Below are 20,982 nucleotides of genomic sequence, written 5' to 3' on the forward strand. Positions count from 1 at the left end.
TTTACATTTCTTAGAGGTCAAAAATGAAAAGGAAGCAGTGTATGGTCTACTCTTGGCCTTGCCCTAGTGACAAGTAAGGGGGAACATTCTAGACTAGCTAGATGGGTTTCCGATTGGAGGTCACGAGTAGAAAGTCGTTCCCACGGTCAACTCCCCGCATTGCTTTGTGACAATAACAGGGGCTACCCTGAGAACGTTGAACTCTCAAGGTTCTTTGCAATCTGTGAGATCAATTCCTTACATCACCCCCCCTCCTCTTTTGTTGCGTCCCGCAACAATCAGTCCCAGCTACTGTATTTTAATTTCATCGAATGATGTGTGAATCCTACGCTGATGACACGGGTACAACGTTTCAGTTTCCTGGATTAGACTTCGTCTATTTGTCGTGCTCCCGAGTTGAACCATTCAGCCGGCATATCCTTCGTGAGTATTATTACAGTGCTTTTTTGTTTTTGTTTTTGTTTTTTTTTTTTTTTTTTTGGGGGGGTGCGTATACGTTTGATCTCTTTTACATTCTCACTCGTAACTTCCTTTGACGACCCGTTTCTACTTAGGAGACGGAAAAATGGAACATGGTTTGAAAAGTGGACAATCCGACACCAGAAATTATGCTATTGAGTCTAGAAGAGGGTTTTAAGGAAAGTAACAATTTGGAGCACATTGATTATAGGTACACAGCGGCGAAATTATTGTATTTATTATTGTAAGTCATCAAACTCGTCTGGGAGGGTTGGCTTGATTTTCTTGGAGGAAGGATTCGGTTTCAGGTTGATTAGGGCGTTGGCGGTTTCGCTGCCTCTTCTTTCTGCGTGGGGGCTCTGTTGATCGTTCCGAGGCTGTGGATTTGGTTGAATATGAACTGCTGGTAGGAGGCATAATGATTTGAATCGGCGGTGGTGTGGCTGTTGCGGTAATTGCTGCTGGTGTTTTGCTGAAGCAGTTTAGTTGGAATATTTTTGACATAATTGGGAAGGCTTTGAGTAGGAGGGATCCGATACCACAAAATCTAACGGCGAATACTGAAATCATCCCGAAGCCTGAAATGGCTCCAAAATTTTTTATCCACTCTCCCATTTTTGCTACAAAATCTACGTGGGGGCATCGCTATGGTGAATTAAGACATTGGAAGTTAGAAGTTCTTTTGTGTTGTCCTCTGAATGATGTTCGTGAATGGTGGCAAGGATGTCAGCCATCACCGACGCATGACTCAAAGGGCTATTTTGAATTGCTGGATGCATTTGCAGAAGGGTTGCTAAAGTGTTGTCGGCTTCAAATTTCTCCGTTTCAATTAGTTTTCTCCCTTGAACTTGGATGTTGGCAAATACTGGAATCCATTCCCCATTTTTGTAGGCGTGAGTTTTCCCATTAAAATTTACAAAATTTGAATACCAATAGCAGTCGGTGAAGGGCACGAGTTCCCAACCTTCGACTGCTATTGTAAAATTAAGATAACGTGGTTGGGGGCCACATTTCGTAAATTCAGTGTGGAAGGTAACATTTTGCTCCCTACATTGCAAGATTGAAGCTTGGGCACCGTTAGCTACTAATTTCGAACATCTTGGGAGTTGCATGTGAGTAGCTGCTAACCAGCCATTGTACTGAGCGCTTACGATTACGCTGTGATGGTTCATTTTTCGGTTTTCACATTGTAACCGACGAATTTCTCTTGCCAGTCTATTCTCGTAGTCTAATGCTATGTCTCTGGTGTATTGGACATGGGCTGCGGCTTCAATTTCTGCTTTTATTGTTGAGGCAACCTGTTTGACCTGTGCATTTGTTGTATTACTGCTGGTTTTCCTCTCGTTCTCTACCGTCGCATTGGGATCGAATTTCTCAAAATCTCCTGTTGGGGGTGCCATGTTAATCGCTACTAAAATTTTTTCCATTCCCATTACACTTTGTAACTGCCGCTTTCCGCAGTAAGCGAGCATTGTTGTGTTGATGAGAAAGTCTGTTTGGCTGTGTTTATCCTGTAAACGTTTGATCTCGGGATTATTTGTTTTGTAAAGCTGTCCTTCTCCGCTTCTTACTAACTTAAGCTCGCAGTCTTTCTTTTCTTTATATGAATTATCCCAGATTAAAGTAACGAAGTTAACGGTTGCTGTCCCGTTCAAGCTGCCTGAAAGTGTTCCTAACGGAGAATTGATTGTGCAATTGTCGCATTCCGTTTCTAGAGCTACTTCTTCAATTTTACAGTTCAGAACCTTATGGGTTATTGTTCTCATCCACAATGGTTGTATGTTAGGATACAGGTCGTAAGTAAATTTTCGTGGCCCCGCCGGATTCATTGCGAAGTCGCCGCATCTTCTGAATTCTTTCATTTGGCTGCACATTTCTGGAGTAGCTACTGCTGGCCATTTGCTTTGACCATGTGTATGCCAACCAAAGAAATCTGTGTTAACTGAACGATGGGCATACCAGACGCTACACATATATCCCGGGAATCGTTTAACTTCTGGTAAGTGGGACAAGAGGGTATATATAACAGCTTTTGGGGGGATGGATCTTCTATAATCTGGCAATTTTCGTCGCCGAAATTCAAGAATCCTTTCATCTTTGCCTGGCTACAGTCGCATATCGTGGCGTTCATCGCCCATGCTGTTTGTAGACAGGTGAAGAATACTATCAAAAAATAACTAAGAATAGAGAGAGAAAAAAAATTACGAACTGGTTGTGGTATAAGAGAAAAGGTTATAACACACATTTTTTTACGCTAATCTCCCACGTTACGTTCGTTTTTCACGAAACGCTGTGGAGTGTAAATATAATAAACACACAACTTTATTATTATCATTATAAGTGATTGGATTTCTACTCCTAGTGGGTCGAGGCTTCATCATACTCCCACGCGCAAAATTCAAGTTTTCGGGATTTCTGAAAAAACTCCCGCATGCTTCATCTGATTTGAACGAAATTAGTCACGCTAGGTTCGTTGTTGACGAATTCGGCTGTGGCGTGCAAAAGAATACATGATGTGCTTTTTTTTATTTCATACTTTTTTTTTTTTTTTTTTTTTTAATCAAGGAGAAGATTTCTACTACTAGTGGGAAGGGGCTTCATCGTTGTTTTTGGCGCTAATTTCAAATTTTCGGGATTTCTTAAAAACTCCCGCATGCTTCATCTGATTTGAACGAAATTAGTCACGCTAGGTTCGTTGTTGACGAATTCGGCTGTGGTGTGCAAAAGAATACATAATGTGTTTTTTGTTTTTTTTTTTTTTTTTTAAATCAAGGGGCAGATTTCTACTACTAGTGGGAAGGGGCTTCATCGTTGTTTTGGGCGCTAATTTCAAATTTTCGGGATTTCTTAAAAACTCCCGCATGTTTCATCCGATTTGAACGAAATTAGTCACGCTGGGTTCGTTGTTGACGAACTCGGCTGTTGTACGTGTAGAACAAATAATTTTTTTTTTTTTTTTTTTTTGAGGGTTATTTTGTTATTACGTAACACACATTTTTATACGCCCATCTTTTCTATGTAATTTCTCCTTGGACGTCTAACGAACGGACATACCCTTCAAACGTTTCAGCCCTTTTGTAGTTCGAACTTCACGAACTTCGTATAAAACTTTTTTGTTCTGTAGAACTAGTTCAGACGCTGTTCACCATTCTAATCCAACCTTTCCAGAACTCCCACGAAAAGTAAGTTCCAATAGTGATAGCTTTAATTATAAAGAAATTTTATGTTCTCATGTCAAAATCTCTAAATTTTTCGGGAAGACGGGTCGCGACTCGTGACCTTTTTTCTCGCTTGGTTCCGTTTGATTGCACTTGTATCTCTATCTCTTTCTGTGCGTTATTAGTTTCTTCGTTCCGAATTTTTTCTGGGTCGTACCAGATCTCGTTAGGGACTTCAATTTCTAAAAAAGGGTTGCCGTAGCCAAAGGTTCCTGGTTGTTGACCTGTTTCGGGGCTTGCCGTGATTAGGCCATTCTCATTCTCGAAATCAAAATTTTCTGTCTCCTCTTCGTCAGATTCTTCTTCCGGTTCTTCGTCTGACCTGTTATTGTTGGATTCTTCATCTGGCCTTGTTACTCTAAACCCAATGGTTCTTAGATCTTCAAAGTCGACACATTCCTCATCACGCCATACCATACATTCAGTTAGCGCCTTTAACCGATTTACATGGGTGAGTTGAGTTCTCGCGCCATTGTAGGAACGTATTTCTACAGTTCCGTTTGAGTGGACTTTAGAAATTCTGTATGGGCCTTGATATCTAGGATTGAGCTTTTTGCTCGTGCCTAACTTAGTCACTCTTACGTCTAGAAGTACTCTGTCTCCAAGTTGAAAGTTGTTTTCTTTTGCTCTTTTGTCATATTGAATTTTTTGTCGAACCCTGGCGTCTAACAAATTCTGTCTAGCTAGTGCAAACCCTTCTCTTAAGCGTTTCATTGTTTGGCTTTTGTAATCCTGCGGAGTGATCAATTCTGTTTCTGGGATTAAAAATCGATCAATGACCATGTTTGGATCTTTTGCCATTATTAAAAAATAGGGGCTCTCCATTGTAGAAGAGTGGACTGAATTCCTGTAGGCTGATGCCATTGGTCCCAATACTTCCTCCCAATGTTCGTAACCATCATCTATATATTTACGAATCATTTCTACTACAGTTTTGTTGAAGCGCTCTGTCATTCCATTCGATTGGGGATGATAGGCTGTCGTAGTCTTATGTTTCGTTTTCAATTCTTTACACAAACTGTTGAATAATTGGGAGGTAAAATTGGAGCCCCTATCAGTAATGATAATTTTGGGTGGGCCATGATACAGTACAATCTTGTCCATCAGGGCCCGGCAAGTCGTTTCGGCCGTTTGGTTTGGCAACGCTACGACCTCTGTCCATTTTGAAAAAGCATCAGTCATTACCAGTACATATTTATTTCCGTTCAAGGATTCGGGTTTGATTGGCCCTAGAAAATCCATACCTATAACTTCAAATGGGGCCGTCGCTATTTCAAGAGGATTCAGAAAAGCTCTGGTTACTACGCGTCTTTGTAATGCACAAACTTCGCACGATTTGCAATAGTTTTTTATATCTTTTAACATATCTGGCCAATAGAATTTGTCCCTAACTCTAAAGTATGTGCGTAGAAACGCTAGATGTCCCGCTAACAGAGAATCATGGTATTCTTTAACTACACTCTTTCTCAGGGAGTAGGGCACAACGGTTTGCTCCTGTACATATTTTCTTCTTTTCTTTGAGGCAGGATAGAAATCCCTTCTCAGTACTCCGCTATCGATTCGAAAAGTTCCTATTTCTTTCACCCAATCAGGGTTTTCTAATTCATCCATTTCTGATAGGGTTCCTTCATTCAAATAGTTTATTATCTTTGCGCACAGCTCGTCTTTCTTCTGCTCTTCTATCAATTTTTTTGTAAAATCCGAACGTTCTTCGATTGCTACAACGCGAATACGAGAGAAGAAATTAGCGTTGTTGTGTTCTTTCCCAGGTTTATATCTAATCCTGTATTTTGCTGCAGATAACGCAATCGACCATCTTCCCAACCGACTATTCTCATCCTTGTGGGATTCCAGCCATTGGAGTGGTCTGTGATCACTAACGATCTCGAACATTTCATCCTGTATGTAGTGACGATATCTTTTTATCCCATAAACGATTGCTAATGCCTCGCGCTCTATTGCTGAATAGTTACGTTCGGCATTGTTTAGATGTCTACTAGAATACGCAATGACCACTTCTTGATCATTCTGAATTTGGCTTAGGACCGCTCCAATACCGTAGTTACTGGCATCGGTAAAAATTAAAAATTCTTTGTTAAAATCAGGAAATGCAACAATAGGCGGCGTTATGAGACATTCACGTAGTGTCTCAAAGGCTTTTGCTCCTCTTCTCCCCATTCAAAATTACTGCTTTTACTTTCTTCCTTACATGTTACTGGTACTTTCTCCCCTTTCTTGTTAACTCTGTTCTTTGTTTTTTTGTAAGCTCGATTAGCGGGTGGGCTATATCTGCAAAATTTTTTATAAACCGTCTGTAATAAGATGCAAGTCCTAAGAATGATTGGGTTTCCACTACTGTTTTCGGCCTGTCATAATTTTTTAGTCGCTCAATTTTCTCGGGATCAGGAGTGATTCCACTCGCTGAGATGACATGTCCCAAATACTGCACAGATTCACACATAAATTTACATTTAGATAGGCCAAGTTTAAGATTAGCTTCTTTTAAAAGGTCAAAGATTCTCTCCAAGTTGAGAAGATGCTCCTCCTTGGTTTTCGAGAAAACTATTATATCATCTAGATAGACTAAACAGATTTCGCCAATCACTGAGCGTAACACAAAGTTCATTAGACGTTGGAATGTCCCCGGCGCGTTCGTCAATCCGAATGCTAGCCGGTTCCACTCATACAAGTTGTTATCTACTATAAAAGCAGTTTTTTCCTTGGAACTGTCATCCATTTCAATTTGCCAGTACCCTGACGCTAAATCAAGTGTGCTAAAGTACTGTTGTCCGTGAAGTAAGTCAAGAACGTCATCGATTCTTGGCAGCGGAAACGAGTCTTTTTTTGTTATCTGGTTTAGTTTTCTGTAATCTATGCACAATCTGATCCCCCGCTTTTCTTTTTAACTAAAACTACAGGTGCGGCCCATGGAGACACGGACGGCTTTATTATTTTATTAACTAATAACTCTTGCAAAATACTTTCTAATTCCTTTTTATTGTTGTTGTGAATCCGATAGGGTCTTAATCGAATGGGCCCTTGTCCTTCCGTGTTAGTGTGGTGTTTAACTAGTCCTGTTTTTCCTAATTCGTCCGCTTTAGATGCAAACATTGTAATATTAGTTTTTAAAAATTCGACCAAAGAAGTTCGATCTGCTTCTGCTATTATTAAGGGTAAGTTTTCGCTGAAATCTACATCGACAGGAGATTGTTCTTCTGTCTCACAAAAATTGATGTTTTCTTTTTTTGTTCTTTCAAATACTATGCTTCCAATGACTTGAAATTTTGGAACAGTGATTGGTTCATTGGTTTCGTTAATTAAAACTACGGAAAAAACTGTTAAATCGTTAACACTGCAGACGAAGGGGTCCACTCGTAACCCACTGTGTAATCCCGGCCCTCTTTCTAAATAACAGGTAATATTCTGTGGAAGTTTCCCGCCTTCCCCATCGGATTCAACGACAGTGGCACTAAAGGGCTTGATCGTGATCCTGTTTTTTGTAATTATGGCTGGCGCAGAGGCCGTGTCTTCCTTTGTTTCTTTGACACGGTATATTGTTCTCTCGCTCCCATCTATAATAAATTTGTGCTCGTAGAGCGCGTCTAAACCCAAGATACAATCTTCATTGATTCTATCTACGACAATGAACTCCTGCAGAAGATCATCGCCTAATACATTCATCTCGAGGGTAACTGTCCCTCTTGTTCTAAGTCTAGTGTTGTCTACACCGAAGAGTTCTACCGGGGCATCAGTACTAAAGTTTTTGATTTGATTTCCGATTCGTTGCAAAATTTCCGTTTTTATTAAGCTTCTACCCGCACCACTATCCAAAAGAGCAAAAAAATTTACGTCACCGACTTGTAGCTTTAGTCGGGGTATTTTATTTTTTCTACTTTCTCTGACCTCATTAACATTTTGTCGGGGCTTTGGACAAGGCCCACCTTTGTTCCCAACATTGCAAAAGGTGGTTTTTAGTTTCCCTGGTCAAACGGGTTCAATTGACCTGCATTATTTTGTAGGAGTGGACCGTATGTTTGATTATGTTTCGGTTGCGAGTCTGGACATTCACGCTGCACATGCCCATTTTGTTTGCATTTGAAACATCTAGGACCCCCGGGGCCCCAACTACACATCGCCGTAAGATGTGTGTTCGTTTTGCAATATGCACAGTATTTTGGGCCTGGCGGGTTCCAACCCGCTTGGGTATTTCGGTCACTTTGGGATAGTTGTCTTTGTCCGAATAGACTTCCCGAATTTTGTTGTTGAGATCCTTGGGGGTTTTGTTCGAACTGACTAACGAAGTTCTGTGGTTGTTGGGATTGCGGAATGGACCGAGCTGGGAGAACAGCTTGAGCTTGGAATACTGGCTGGGGCTGGAAACCGGTTTGGGACTGAAAAACGGATTGAGGCTGAAAAGCGGTTTGGGGCTGAAAAGCAGGTTGTGAGCGAAAATTCGTTTGGGTCTGTGCTTGTACGACTTTATTCAATAGTTTAGCGGTTTCTTGGTTTTGTTGCATCAATTCACTCATTAATTTTTGATTGTTTTTTAACGTTGCTTCTAGTTCTGACAATTTCCCTTTTGTTTCGCTTGAAGAGATGGCATTTGAGTTTGATGCGACTGCATTAATGAATTCTACGTTTCGTCTTTCTAATTTAGCTTCGTTCAATACAGCCGCGCAATTTTCCGTGGCTTTTATCAAACTATCTAAATTTTTAAATTCTTTGAAGCTCATCCGTTCTCGAAGATTGGATTTTAATCCCCCCAAAAATTTGTCCATTATCAGCTGTTCTCTCATTTCGAGGTCTACCCATTTACCCTCTTTCGTCGGGTAAGCAAACGAAAAAAGTTTTTGTATGCGACAAGCATAATCCCTAATTGATTCTCCAGGGTTGCGAATACAATTGTTATATTCGGTCAAATAGATTTTTCTACTGTCTCCTCCATGGTACCGTTCTTGTAGGCATTGTTTTATTTTTGAGAAATCCTTTGCCTCTCTTGGATAGCGCAACTGGAAAGTTGTTACGCAGTCGGTCGCCGAACCAAAAAGTTTAGAGCATAGCAACTTTATTTTCCTGCCTTCTTCAAACTCTGAAGTATTCATGACTGCATCAAAATGTTTGATCCAGTCCTCAAATTTCGTCGAACCTAATCCATTAAAAGCTGGCACTTGAGCAAGGAGGGAAACCGTTTGTTGTTGTTGATTTAACAATAGCTTTTGGCTTAAATAATAGCTTTGACTTGTATCTATTGGGCAAGATTTCTCGCTTTTTTTTTCTTTTTGCTCTTCCTTAATTTCGTTCATTGATTTCACTATCTGTTTTGCTGCGGCTTTGGCGCCCATGTGCGCTTCTTCCTTTGACGCCCCTCCCGCTTTCATGCAACGATACATGTGATCGTAGTGACTTTGATAATCCATTCTCGGTGTTTCCCCTACCAAAGGTTTCTTCCCTGTCTGGATGGATAGGTCTAACTGTTTGTGATAGCTGGGGGCTATCGGCCTGTTTCTCTCTGTTTTTATTTCTTTTTCTTTTGCGCTTTTTTCTTTCCCTGGTCGACGGACTGGTTTTTCGTCCTCCTCCTCTGTTGACGCGAGATTTTCGTTATCTTTTTCTTCGTTCTCACTATCACTAGGGTTCTCGCTTTCGTTCTCCTCTTCTGTTGATGAATTTTTTTCTTCTCTTCCTTCTGTTTCGTTGCTTTCTGTAGTTTTTTGGGTCTGCTTACTCTCTTCTTCTTGATGCACTTGAGCTTTATGTTTGTTACGACTACTCCACCGAGTTGGTGGCTGTCCCTTAATATGTACTTTGCGTGCCTTTCTTTTCGGTTTCTTTAATTCTGCCCGATCTTTATCTTCCTCGTCTATTTCAGGTAGATCTTCTTCTGATTCTGACTTTTCAATCTCTTTCTCTTCAACCTCAGGTAGCTGCGGGTAAAGTCTCTCTGTAGGGGGAGGTGTTCGCCTTAATGCTTTCCCATTTGAATTTTCCCAACGTGTGTCGTCTGTCGGTTGTTCGTCTTTTCCTGGCAATTCTTCTTCGGTTTCGTCTTCTGTTTCTGAACTGCCTGTTTGATAGTCTTCCGACTCGCTATTTTCTGCCTCTTCTGGTTTTGTTTCTTTTACTTTTGGTGTTCGCTTAAATTGTTTAGGAGATAATGTATTCAAAACTGTTTTCCCTATGTTTTTTAGAAAGGCTGTTGTACCTAATTTCTCTTTAGGGGTTTCTGACATTCCACTAAAAATGTTTGACCGTCCTTTTGCCTTAGTTTTATACTTTCTTTTTGCTAAAATGATTCAGGTTTTGTTTAACGATTGTAATTAGAGATTCGTGAAGCCCTCTTAAAGAGGCGTTGTTTTCTCCCTTTGATTTGTTTGCGAAAAAACATTTATTTATTTATTTTATTTTATTTTATTTTATTTATTTATTTATTTTTTTTTTTTTGCTTATCTGGGCCTTGGTCATGTTACTTGGACCAACGCTGCTGATTCAAAATTATAAAACAAAAAAGATTGAGACTTTAACCGTTCAAGTTCTTGGTCTGAACAGCATAGCATTTATATATATATATATATATAAATTATAAAAAGGCCAGAGTTACCTGTGGCTATCAAAAATGCTATCCATTGTAAAAAAGTAAGTTGAAAAAGATTGGCAGTGTCGGTGGTGAATCAACAAAACGGTTATCAATCGGGAAAAAATCTTCGAGAAAAAAATGGCAGAGTTGGCTGTGGGTCAACAAAACTGCTATGAATTGGGAAAAAAAAAGATTTTAAAAAAAAGATTGGCAGAGTTGGCTGTGAGTCAACAAAACTGCTATGAATTGGGAAAAAAAAAAGATTGTAAAAAAAGATTGGCAGAGTTGGCTGTGAGTCAACAAAACTGCTATACAAATGTGTAGTGCACAATATTTCCCCAGCTTTATATAATGGAGGGTTATTTTCTTCTGCTTTCGTTTAACATAGTCAAAGAAAGTCTGTCGATTGGCCCGTACGCATTTTTCTGAAAGCCAGAAAATTACTCGTTAGCCAATCCCTATCCGACTGACAAGATTCACGCCGTGTTACTACGGTCGCTAAACCTTTCGAAAGCCGCTTCGAGATGACACAAGGAGCGGTAAACCTTGTTCATTCGGTACCCACCACACGAGGGTTCTGGAGACAAAAATACATAAACGTCGTTGGCTGTGAATTTTTACATCCAATAAATTGGAGACCGCACCTGACGTGATTTGTGAAATACAATGAAGGATAGTATAGCATGCAAGTCCGATAATCGCTGCCACCAGTGTAATAGTTTCCGCGCGTGACTGCGTAGACTATTAACGACAAATTGAGAGGTTGAATGTAATTTTTGTATTTACCGCATTGAAAGTACACCGTAACACCGTGAGGAAGAATGCAGCATGATGATGAAGCACAGGACAGGGGTTCTAGTACACTCAAGAACAGGAATAACACACAAGTTAAGGGAAGGATGGTCCGTCTAAGAATCTCTTTGTTTCTGCTTTTTTGGTCCTATTTGTTACATTTCTTAGAGGTCAAAAATGAAAAGGAAGCAGTGTATGGTCTACTCTTGGCCTTGCCCTAGTGACAAGTAAGGGGGAACATTCTAGACTAGCTAGATGGGTTTCCGATTGGAGGTCACGAGTAGAAAGTCGTTCCCACGGTCAACTCCCCGCATTGCTTTGTGACAATAACAGGGGCTACCCTGAGAACGTTGAACTCTCAAGGTTCTTTGCAATCTGTGAGATCAATTCCTTACATAATGAAGAAAACTTATGATTTCTTTCTCGATGAGGTAAGTAATTAAAATAATATTGCAAAAATGAAAACTAATCTACCTGTTGTATGCTTTAGGAATTGTCGTTTGGTCTTCCATGTCGACATATAATCTTCTTTCATATCAAAGACCACATTGAAATCCCTGCTGGATAACTTTTGGGACATTGGCGGAATCAATGTTTAGAAGTAAAGAACTCATTAAGTTAAAATGAATCCATCTAATAATAATAAATAAAGAATTACCTTTTCAGAATGATGTGATCGTTCCGACAGTTGTGACAGCTCCAACTGGATTACATCGAACGAAGCAGGCCGTCCATCCAAACACTGATAAGGATCAGTTTAATGAAGCGATGACCTTCTTTAAGAAACTGGGTGACACAATGAGCGTTTTGCCAAAGCCTAACTTCATTCAAAAAATGAATTTCTTCCAAGAGATTCATTCTTTGATTAAAAATGATAAGCCGCAGCAGATAATGAGGACAAATGATGCTTCCGCTGAGAGCCTTTCTTTGAGTTCCAAAGTGTAATTAAATCCTGGATCTACAGCTGTTGAGGTACCACCTTCTTTGGCAAAAGAGGGTGCATCTGCTGACGAAGAACAAACTTTGCTGTGTTCTACAGAGAAAAAGGTACCAAAGAAGAAAGATGGAACTTGGTGTTTTTGTGTTGATTATCGCAAACTTAATGCAGTGACCGTAAAAGATTCCTACCCGCTGCCTCGTGTGGCCGATACATTGAGCCGCCTGGAGGGGGCTACAATCTTCTCTAGCATGGATCTCCAATCCGGATATCACCAGGTGCCAGTTGCCAGCAAGGATAGACCGAAAACAGCTTTCGTAACTGCGGATGGATTATATCAGTTTCGTGCTCTTCCATTTGGATTAACTAATGCCCCGGGCACATTTCAGCGGGCAATGGATATTATTTTAGCCGGACTTCGATGTACAACGTGCCTGGTGTACCTAGATGACGTCATCGTCTACTCGGCAACGTTCGAACAACATTTGGAACGACTCCAATCAGTGCTGGATTGCCTTGCAAAAGCCAACCTGAAACTAAAATGGTCAAAGTGCTCATTTGCTAAGAATACATTAAAAGTATTAGGTCACGTCGTTACCCAGGAAGGTGTTGGTCCGGATCCTGAAAAACTAGAGGCGGTGGAAAATTTTCCATCTCCAGCAGTAGGCCATTCAACAGCAAATAAAGTCAAACGAGTACAAAGCTTCCTGGGATTGTGCTCCTATTACCACCGTCACATCCTGAATTTCGCAGCCATCGCACGTCCGCTCACATCGCTAACAAAGAAAGACATTCCATTCATTTGGAGAACGGATCAAGTTAGTAGCTTCAACGCTCTAAAAGCAGCACTTACATCAGCTCCAGTGCTAGCTCATCCAAACTACGAGTTACCGATGGAAATTCTACCGGACGCCTGTGGTTTCGGCATAGGAGGTGTACTAGCACAGCGCATCGATGGAGTTGAAAGACCAGTAGCTTACGCAAGCCGCTTACTATCGAAATCAGAAACAAATTATTCTATCACGGAGAAAGAATGTCTTGCATTAGTATGGTGCCTTACCAAGTTTCGATGTTTTGTGTGGAGTTGTCAAGTGAAAGTGATCACCGATCATCAAGCGTTGTGTTGGTTAATGAGCAAGCGGGACCTCGCCGGACGTTTAGCGCGTTGGAGTCTCTCGCTTCAGGAGTACGATATAACTATCGTATATCGTAGTGGGAAAACACACGACAACGCCGACTGCCTCTCACGAAACCCACTTCAGCAGATCGAAGAAACGGAAGATGATCGATGTTTCATCGTTGCGGCCATTGGACCAAACGCAGTGGATATCCTTTCTCCCGAAGAAAACGGCTCATTTATCCGCAAACAAAGAGCTCACCGTGATTGAGCGAAAAAATCTCGAAGCTCGAGGACGGAAAAGAAAGGGTGAAAAACTTCGTTCTGTGCAACGGAAAACTCTACAAAGAAACTTTTAAGGATGGAAAAAATTACAGAAGATTATGTGTACCTGTGGAATGTCGTGAAAGAATTTTGCAAGCTTATCACGATGACATTGTTTCCGGTCATTTAGGCATCAAGCGGACTCTCCACAAAATTTGCAGTCGATTCTTTTGGCCGAAAATGAATCTTGACATAACTCGCCACGTTCAGAGTTGCGTGAGCTGTCAAGGAAGAAAAGGAGTTCCAGATAAACCTCCGGGATTCCTGCAGTGCATTAAAGTAGAAAGACCTTTTGAGAAAATGGGTATGGATCTGCTTGGGTCATTCCCTGTATCTCACAAGGGTCACCAAATGATAATTGTTGCAGTAGATTACCTGACTAAATGGGTTGAGCTGAAAGCTATGCCAACCGGCAAAGCAGAAGATGTCGCTGAGTTCTTCGTTAACCAAATTTTTCTTCGCCATGGAGCTCCAGAACAAATCATCACTGATCGAGTAAAATGCTTCGTTGCTGAGTTAACTCAAGCAGTGGTCAAAAAGTTACACACCAACCACAAAACCACATCCAGTTATCATCCTCAAGCAAACGGGGCTGTGGAAAGAATGAATCATACGTTAGCAGCAATGCTTTCCATGTACGTTAGTACTGACCAGCGGGATTGGGATGAGACCCTACAGTATGTGTGCTTTGCGTTCAACACAGCCAGGCAAGAATCCACAGGATACTCTCCTTTCTTTCTCCTCTACGGACGCGAGCCGAAATTACCAATTGACCTGGAGCTGGGTGCGGATCCGAATCCATTGTTGACAGAAGATGGCGCCACAAGAGATTACGCAGATCGCCTATTGATCGAATTATCGACTGCTAAAGAAATAGTGAAAACTAGAATGGAAGAGGTAAAAAACAAACAGAAAGAGAGGTACGACTCACATCATCGGGATCTGTCCTTCCAATCCGGAGATTTAGTGCTAGTGTACAAACCATTCAGAAAAGTGGGAAAATCCGAAAAACTCCTTCACCGATGGTTGTGACCTTTCAAAGTGTTGAGGAAAACCACGCCGGTGAATTATGAGGTGACATCAGCAACCGGTCGAGGGAAAACGGATATTGTGCACGTCATCCGTATGAAGCCATTCTTTGAAGCCTCAAATGAATGGCAGCTCCCACAAGAAATAGCTCCAAACAATTTAGAAGAAACCACTGAAAAAGAACACAGGGAAGATCAAGAAATTGAATCACAAGATGTACCAGCAGTTACCAGCCCTCAAGCGGTAGCAGATGACAAGGAAACAGTTACCGAACATCCCACAGCAGATGGCGTCATGGTAGCGCCCCCACTTCAACTGAAGTAGTATCAGCTCAAAGGCCCATCCGTAACAGAAGACCACCCGCTAGGTACCTAACTTGCTTGGTACCATTCTTGATGCTCCTGTTAACGGTCTTCAATCCACCAATGGTTACGGCACTGATCCTGAGAGAAAACACGGTTTTTAAAGAACATTTAGATGTCGCTTTCAGCGAATCAGCATGGGCAATCGTAACTGACCTCGATTTAGGGCCGGCTGGAGCAGCAATAGCTTACTTGCAACAGAAAATTCTCCAACAGTAAGCAGTGGCAGACAAGTGGAAACAGCAAGGATCTCGACCACAAAAAATAGCAGCCAAAAGAATTTTCAGCAAATTACGAAGTTTCTCGAAGGAACTGGAGAGCGTGACCGAGCAATTCGCGACCGTGAAAGAAGCCTTAAACACCAACCCAAGAAACCGACGTAGTCTCATCGACGGAGGTGGATCAGCTCTCAAATGGCTTTTTGGCGTTTCAACACAGCAGGACATAGAAGAATTAAACAGTCAGGTGCAACAGGTTAAACTGAATCAAAAGGAAATGATACACATTATGGACAAGCAAGCTACCGTTCTGAACGAATCGTTGTGGGAATCCAGAGCCAACTCTCAGTTGATTAGAGAGCTCCGAGGACAGTTTGCGTCCCTGCAAAGCGTGACCGCACAATTATTAGAGTGGAATACAAAGCTAGAAGAGCTTGACTTAGACCATTTCGAGTATTTCTTCCAGCTGGACGACACGTTTGAGGCGTTGAATCAAATCCTGCAATGGCTACACCAACTTGCCGATAGCCTCAACATAGGATTCAGTCTATTAGCAAACGGGCATTTAGCCCCTCAAATCGTTTTCCCAGCACGATTTAACGCAGTGATTAAAAATGTCAACCGACAATTACCTAGAGGATGGTCAATTTCCAGCGATGAGCTTTGGGTGGCTTATCGTGAATCCACAGTCACGGTGGCAGCATTGGAACATCATTTCAGGATCTTCATTCAGGTCCCTATCTTCGATCATGCTCAACAGTATAAGCTGTTTCAGATCATCAACCTGCCGGGGGCCGCAGATAATGGAACGCATAGTGTCAGCTTTAGCAACTTGCCAAACTTTCTTGCAGTAGCAGCTGACCTCGAAACATTCCTGGAACTCTCCAAAGACGACGTCCGGGAGTGCAGTAAAATAGGTCGACCGTTATGTAAATTCCATACGGGCATCAGCAAACGGAACGCTCGTAAGTCCTGCGCCATAGCAGAATTCATGAACGATGTACCTCGAATCAAGACGCAGTGCCGGAAAAAATTTGCAGATTGGCGAGGTCCAGAAGTCGTATACATTGGAGCAAATCAATGGGCCTTCTCGGCGACGAAACCACACGACATAGTATTCTCATGTCCACTTAATGTTGGACAACCACCCCTAAGAACGCTAACATTACCAGCGGTTGGAATATTTGAAGTACCTTTGGGTTGTACGGCGAGAACAGAAGATTGGGTCTTCCCAGCCAGCATGGAGGGAAGCATAGAAGCCCCGAACCTTCAAGCGGCGGTGCTGCCATCTGTCAACGTTTTTTCTCAGGACCCAACCAGTAACAGCAGCGGGAAGCACGTCATCATCGAAATTCCGCGGGAGAACACGAGTTCGATAGACATCATTAGTGAATTACTCCAACGCAATGACCGCGCCAGGTTAGCTGCTGAAATGACGGGGGAACAAATTCACAACCTCGTGACCGAAGTGGATAAACAGATGGAGACATCTTCTGCCCGATATCCCTATGAATTAATAATAGTAGCTGAAGTATTAAGCGTGGGAATCATATTTTTGGGGTATAAATTTTACCTACTTAGTGCAAGGTTAGCTGCTCACGAACAGCACGATGTGGTTAGCCTACCACCCGAAGACCGCGGGAGGGAAGAGTTGGAAATGCAGAACCTGTAAAACAATAATTCACTTTCCCGTAGTTATTATGCACCTATAGTAATCATGTGCCATTGTGTCAAACTTAGCCTATGATGCCCTCTAGCGTAGAAACAAGAAGAAAAAAAATGTTGTGTTAAAAAATGTATTGAAAATTCAAAAAAAAAGAATACCGGATTGCAATTGACAAAGGAAAAAATTATAAGGCTTCAGATTCCGGATTCTCCCCCCAGGGGTTCAAAACTTCCAGCGCGACCAGTCGGGCTGCCAGCCGAGCCTCCACCGTGGAGAACAAAACTTCTGAATGGAAGTCGGAACGTCGTGGGGACGGATGATAAACATCCTCACCTGACTCAAGCCACCACAGAAGTCTAGCATAGTTGTGGGAATAAAAATCGCGATACTTCGCGTAGCCGGGATACGTACTAAAAGAAGAAAAAAAAAAAGTTAAAATCATGATGAAGAAATTTCCTAGAACACAAAGGGAAACATACCTATAATAGAAGTCCAATTCCCAAACTTCCCCTGAAAACGGTGTAAAATCCAAAGAGGTACCCTTAACTTTAGCATCGTTTAGGAGTGTGGCAAACAGCCTCCGATCACTTACATTCAGGCGACGGTACCGGCTCACAGGATTACGGAAGGCAATCTCAGCGAAGCGCACAACGGCAACGTCAAAATACCGCCAATCGGACAATACATCGGAAAGGGTGAACATCTTGGAAGACCTGTATCACACCAAAACTGAAAATGAACTGTGTCAGCAGAAAGGCTGTGCCCGATTTTTATTCAGTTTCAATAACCTTCGCGGATCACAATCATTGCCTATCAGTTCCATTTCTTTTACATTGGTGTTATAGTTAGTGTTAACAAGGGTAACCTTCATGCTTTATCGCAGGTAGATAAGTACAGTCGGGTCGCCTGTCTTAAAGAAGGGGGACCTGTCGCGGGTGAAAAGGGGTAAATGTTTATTTCTTCACAGAGATGATTCACCCGCTCATTGAACTACGCTGCGACCGTGGGAATGAATCATTGCAGATAATCAGTGCTAGAAGTAGATACGGAGACATGCGCTCCGGAAGGGGCGTAATTAGCATAGCAGTATAAATGCGAGTGTAAAATTCGGTAAAAGATGAGTTCCCTGGTTTCCCAAGAGGTCTTCAGACGCTTCTCCAACTTTTGGTAATGGTTATCCCTTTTGTTTGAGTTAAACCATTGTTTAGAATTTAAGTCATCACTTGTTGTATTCGTTTGTTCTTGTTCTAATACAACTCGTGTGACAATATCTTCTTCCCTGTCCTCTAGCATTGTTAGGAAATTCTGAAGATTTATCAACATTCAAGAGAGTTTCTTGTGCCTTTGCAGGAAAATTATGTCTAATCGGGGCCGATTGCTACTTAGTGGACACAAATCTTTTTCAAAGAGGTGATTTTTTACACTTACTGGAATTCTTTAACTAAAAGTTAAGGATTCTAAGATACCCTTAATTAAAAAATACAAGGAAACCCTGTTTTTGCTTAATCTTGTATTTAGGTTTTCGAAGCATTAGCAGTAGCGAGCGCCAGATGGTGTCGTCGTAACCCTGGTTTTTACTTTGATTACTTGTTGCATAGCCCATTGAATGTAACAGTTCAAGCCTGAAGGTTCCCTATCTCGCCCGTTCAATCGTTTTGATGTACTCCCTACCTCCTTTTTTCGAACTTGGAGTGGACTTCAGTGCGTTCTAATGGTGTCGAATAACTGCATTTTTCAAAATAGAAACATGCCGTTTTTTTCAAATACTTCACTAAATATATAACAATTGTGTTTCACGTATATTTTCAAATTCTTTCTTTGTTGTATGAATACAAATGCAATGTAATTATTTTTTGAAATTTTCGTTTATTTAATGTGAATATTGTATAAAATGGAGCTATCACTGAAAAAAAAGGCAAGGATCAGATAGGGTATGAACCTAATACCAATTCTCATTTAATGCACTTGTCCAACGCGTTAACCACTAAGCTATGCTGTACTTGAAATGTATAATATAACTAATAAGATAACTATACTACCATGGTGTAACATTGGAGGTCCCCGAACTGTCGTCTGCTAGGCCTGTTTTGGGCTTAATTGTTTTGGCAAAATTTTGGGCACTCGCTAGGGGCGCTGACTACCCGGATCAGTCATAACATTCCCTCCAAAACGTTGTCAACAATGGGGAAAGTAGTCGCTTGTTACTGTTTTCCGCGCTGTTTTCTTCTGGATTAAAAATAAAAAAATTTACTACAAAAAAAAAGAAAACCTGAAGCAAGCAAGAACTGTCGTCTGCTTGCTTTAGCGTCTGCTAAAGCTTGAGAAAATTTGGGGGCATCCGCTAGGGGCACTGACTACCCGGGTTAGTCATCATTTTGCCGATTTTACCGCGTAGGGCATAGCCTTTAGTACAAAATCTGCTTAATTTTAGGGTTTTTGTTTTATTTAAACCAAACGAGATATGCGGCAGTGTTCTGCCGAATAAGGAAAAAATTTATTTGAATATGAATACGAATAAAATGAAAATTGAATCGAATAAAGAATAAGAATAAAGAATAAAAATAAAAAATGAAGAATAAAGAATAAAGAATAAAAATAAAATTTATTTTTATTCGTATTTCGAATAAATTTTCGAATAAAATAAATTCTAATGATTTTCTTAATTTAAGGATGATGTTTCGATTTTTGAATCATAAAATTAAAAACAATTAATAGTAAATAATTAAGCAAGTGATTTCTTTATTTTGGTGACACAGCCAGTCCAATCAAATCAAACAAAAAAAACTTCAAAATCAACGGAATCCAGATTCATGGAACAGTAGAAAAGTTTATTTGATAATTTTATTACCGAAATGCCTAATTCCAGTTGCAAGATTTGATACACTTTAATACGTAAACGTAACAGCTTAGTTTTATCCCTGAGGGTATATATGTATATATACTGAAGGACTATAACAATTTTAGGGTGTGGGGTATAGGGGGTAGGGTAGTAGTAGTAGATCTCAGAAGGTTTAATGTCCATTATGTATTTCCATATACGTTTCTTCCCTGAATGACCAATCGTCCTCAAATTTTGTACAAAATTCTGTCAAAATTTGATACGTGGTATAGTGGTTTTTTCATTTGATTCTAGAACAGTATAAAAAAATTAATTTGCGTAATTGTTACCTAGCTGGTTGCCGAATCCTAGGCAGTGAATTCGCTTTTGTTTGCGTAACCTTACAACTGTCAATGCATTGCAGTCAGTGCAGAAGGCTGTATAACAGTCCCTAAACAGTAAGTTTTTTCTTTAACAAAATGTTTTAAACAGTAGATTTTTATATATTTTTTTATATTGCAAATTTAAATATATTTAGAAAATATTTATTTATTTATTATATTAAAAATATTTAAATATAAAAATATGTAAATTAGTTTTTTATAGTTGAATGCCAATTACTCTCTAATTCAAAACTAGTTTATTGGTCCAATTATTTACGCCAATAATTGACGCTTCTGCGAAAAAGCCTAAGTTGAAAGACTTTGGCTTGTTATTACCGATTATTTTGATAACGGTGACGTCATGACTCGTAAGTGTGAAAGAATACAAGACGGAGAACGAAGCAAACACTATAAATTGTTTAAATTTAGAAATCTTGGATCCAAAATCTGTTTGTCTTTGGCCCACGTTACATGTCTATAGACATTTTTTTTCAAAAAAATTGCCCGAAGGACATTACCGAAGGAATCTTGTACTTTAAGTTCTTCCAGAAGTAGTATCACTAATTCAAGAGTGTGCTAGTAGCAGACAATTATTGGCCTCATGACATTTTCAATGGCTAAACGGAAAAAATAACTCCAAACAAAAGAGCAACGGCTAGCGGAAACAAAGATTTTTAAACTTAGAGGAACTTTATTTTTTATTCGATTTTTCCATTTAAATTTTGGATAATCGAATAAAAAATAAAAATAAAATACAGGTAAAAAATATTCGAGAATAAAGAATAAGAATAAATCGAATAAAAATTTATTCGAAATAAATAATAAGATTTTATTCGTATTCTTATTCAGAATACGTTTTTTATTCGAAAGAGCTTTATTCGGCAGAACACTGGAATCTTGTACTTTAAGTTCTTCCAGAAGTAGTATCACTAATTCAAGAGTGTGCTAGTAGCAGACAATTATTGGCCTCATGACATTTTCAATGGCTAAACGGAAAAAATAACTCCAAACAAAAGAGCAACGGCTAGCGGAAACAAAGATTTTTAAACTTAGAGGAACTTTATTTTTTATTCGATTTTTCCATT

General features: G+C 40.3%; 2 protein-coding genes and 2 long non-coding RNA genes across 4 annotated transcripts; 1 reads left to right on the forward strand and 3 right to left on the reverse strand.

Annotated features, from left to right (window-relative positions):
• Nucleotides 1-711: 711 nt before the first annotated feature.
• Nucleotides 712-2,487, reverse strand: LOC123472302. Its single transcript, XM_045173681.1, is given in 2 exon segments — nt 712-1,089; nt 1,092-2,487. Coding segments are annotated over 2 exon segments (1,719 nt in total). The 5' UTR covers nt 2,433-2,487.
• Nucleotides 2,488-7,648: 5,161 nt separating this feature from the next.
• On the reverse strand, nt 7,649-9,907 carry LOC123472349. The gene is made up of 3 exons (XM_045173760.1): nt 8,715-9,907; nt 7,976-8,618; nt 7,649-7,747 (listed from the first exon to the last, which is right to left on the reverse strand). The coding sequence occupies exons 1-3, from the start codon at nt 9,905-9,907 to the stop codon at nt 7,649-7,651; spliced, it is 1,935 nt and encodes a 644-aa protein (XP_045029695.1).
• A 9,511-nt stretch (nt 9,908-19,418) lies between these two features.
• On the reverse strand, nt 19,419-20,624 carry LOC123471492. Its single transcript, XR_006646012.1, has 2 exons — nt 20,432-20,624; nt 19,419-19,614 (listed from the first exon to the last, which is right to left on the reverse strand). It is a non-coding gene; the product is annotated as an uncharacterized LOC123471492 (long non-coding RNA).
• LOC123471490 lies at nt 19,916-20,376 on the forward strand. The gene is made up of 3 exons (XR_006646008.1): nt 19,916-19,972; nt 20,154-20,265; nt 20,327-20,376. It is a non-coding gene; the product is annotated as an uncharacterized LOC123471490 (long non-coding RNA).
• Nucleotides 20,625-20,982: the final 358 nt, after the last annotated feature.

Source organism: Daphnia magna, linkage group LG1 (genome assembly GCF_020631705.1).
Source record: "Daphnia magna isolate NIES linkage group LG1, ASM2063170v1.1, whole genome shotgun sequence".
Taxonomy (NCBI): Eukaryota; Metazoa; Arthropoda; class Branchiopoda; order Diplostraca; family Daphniidae; genus Daphnia; species Daphnia magna.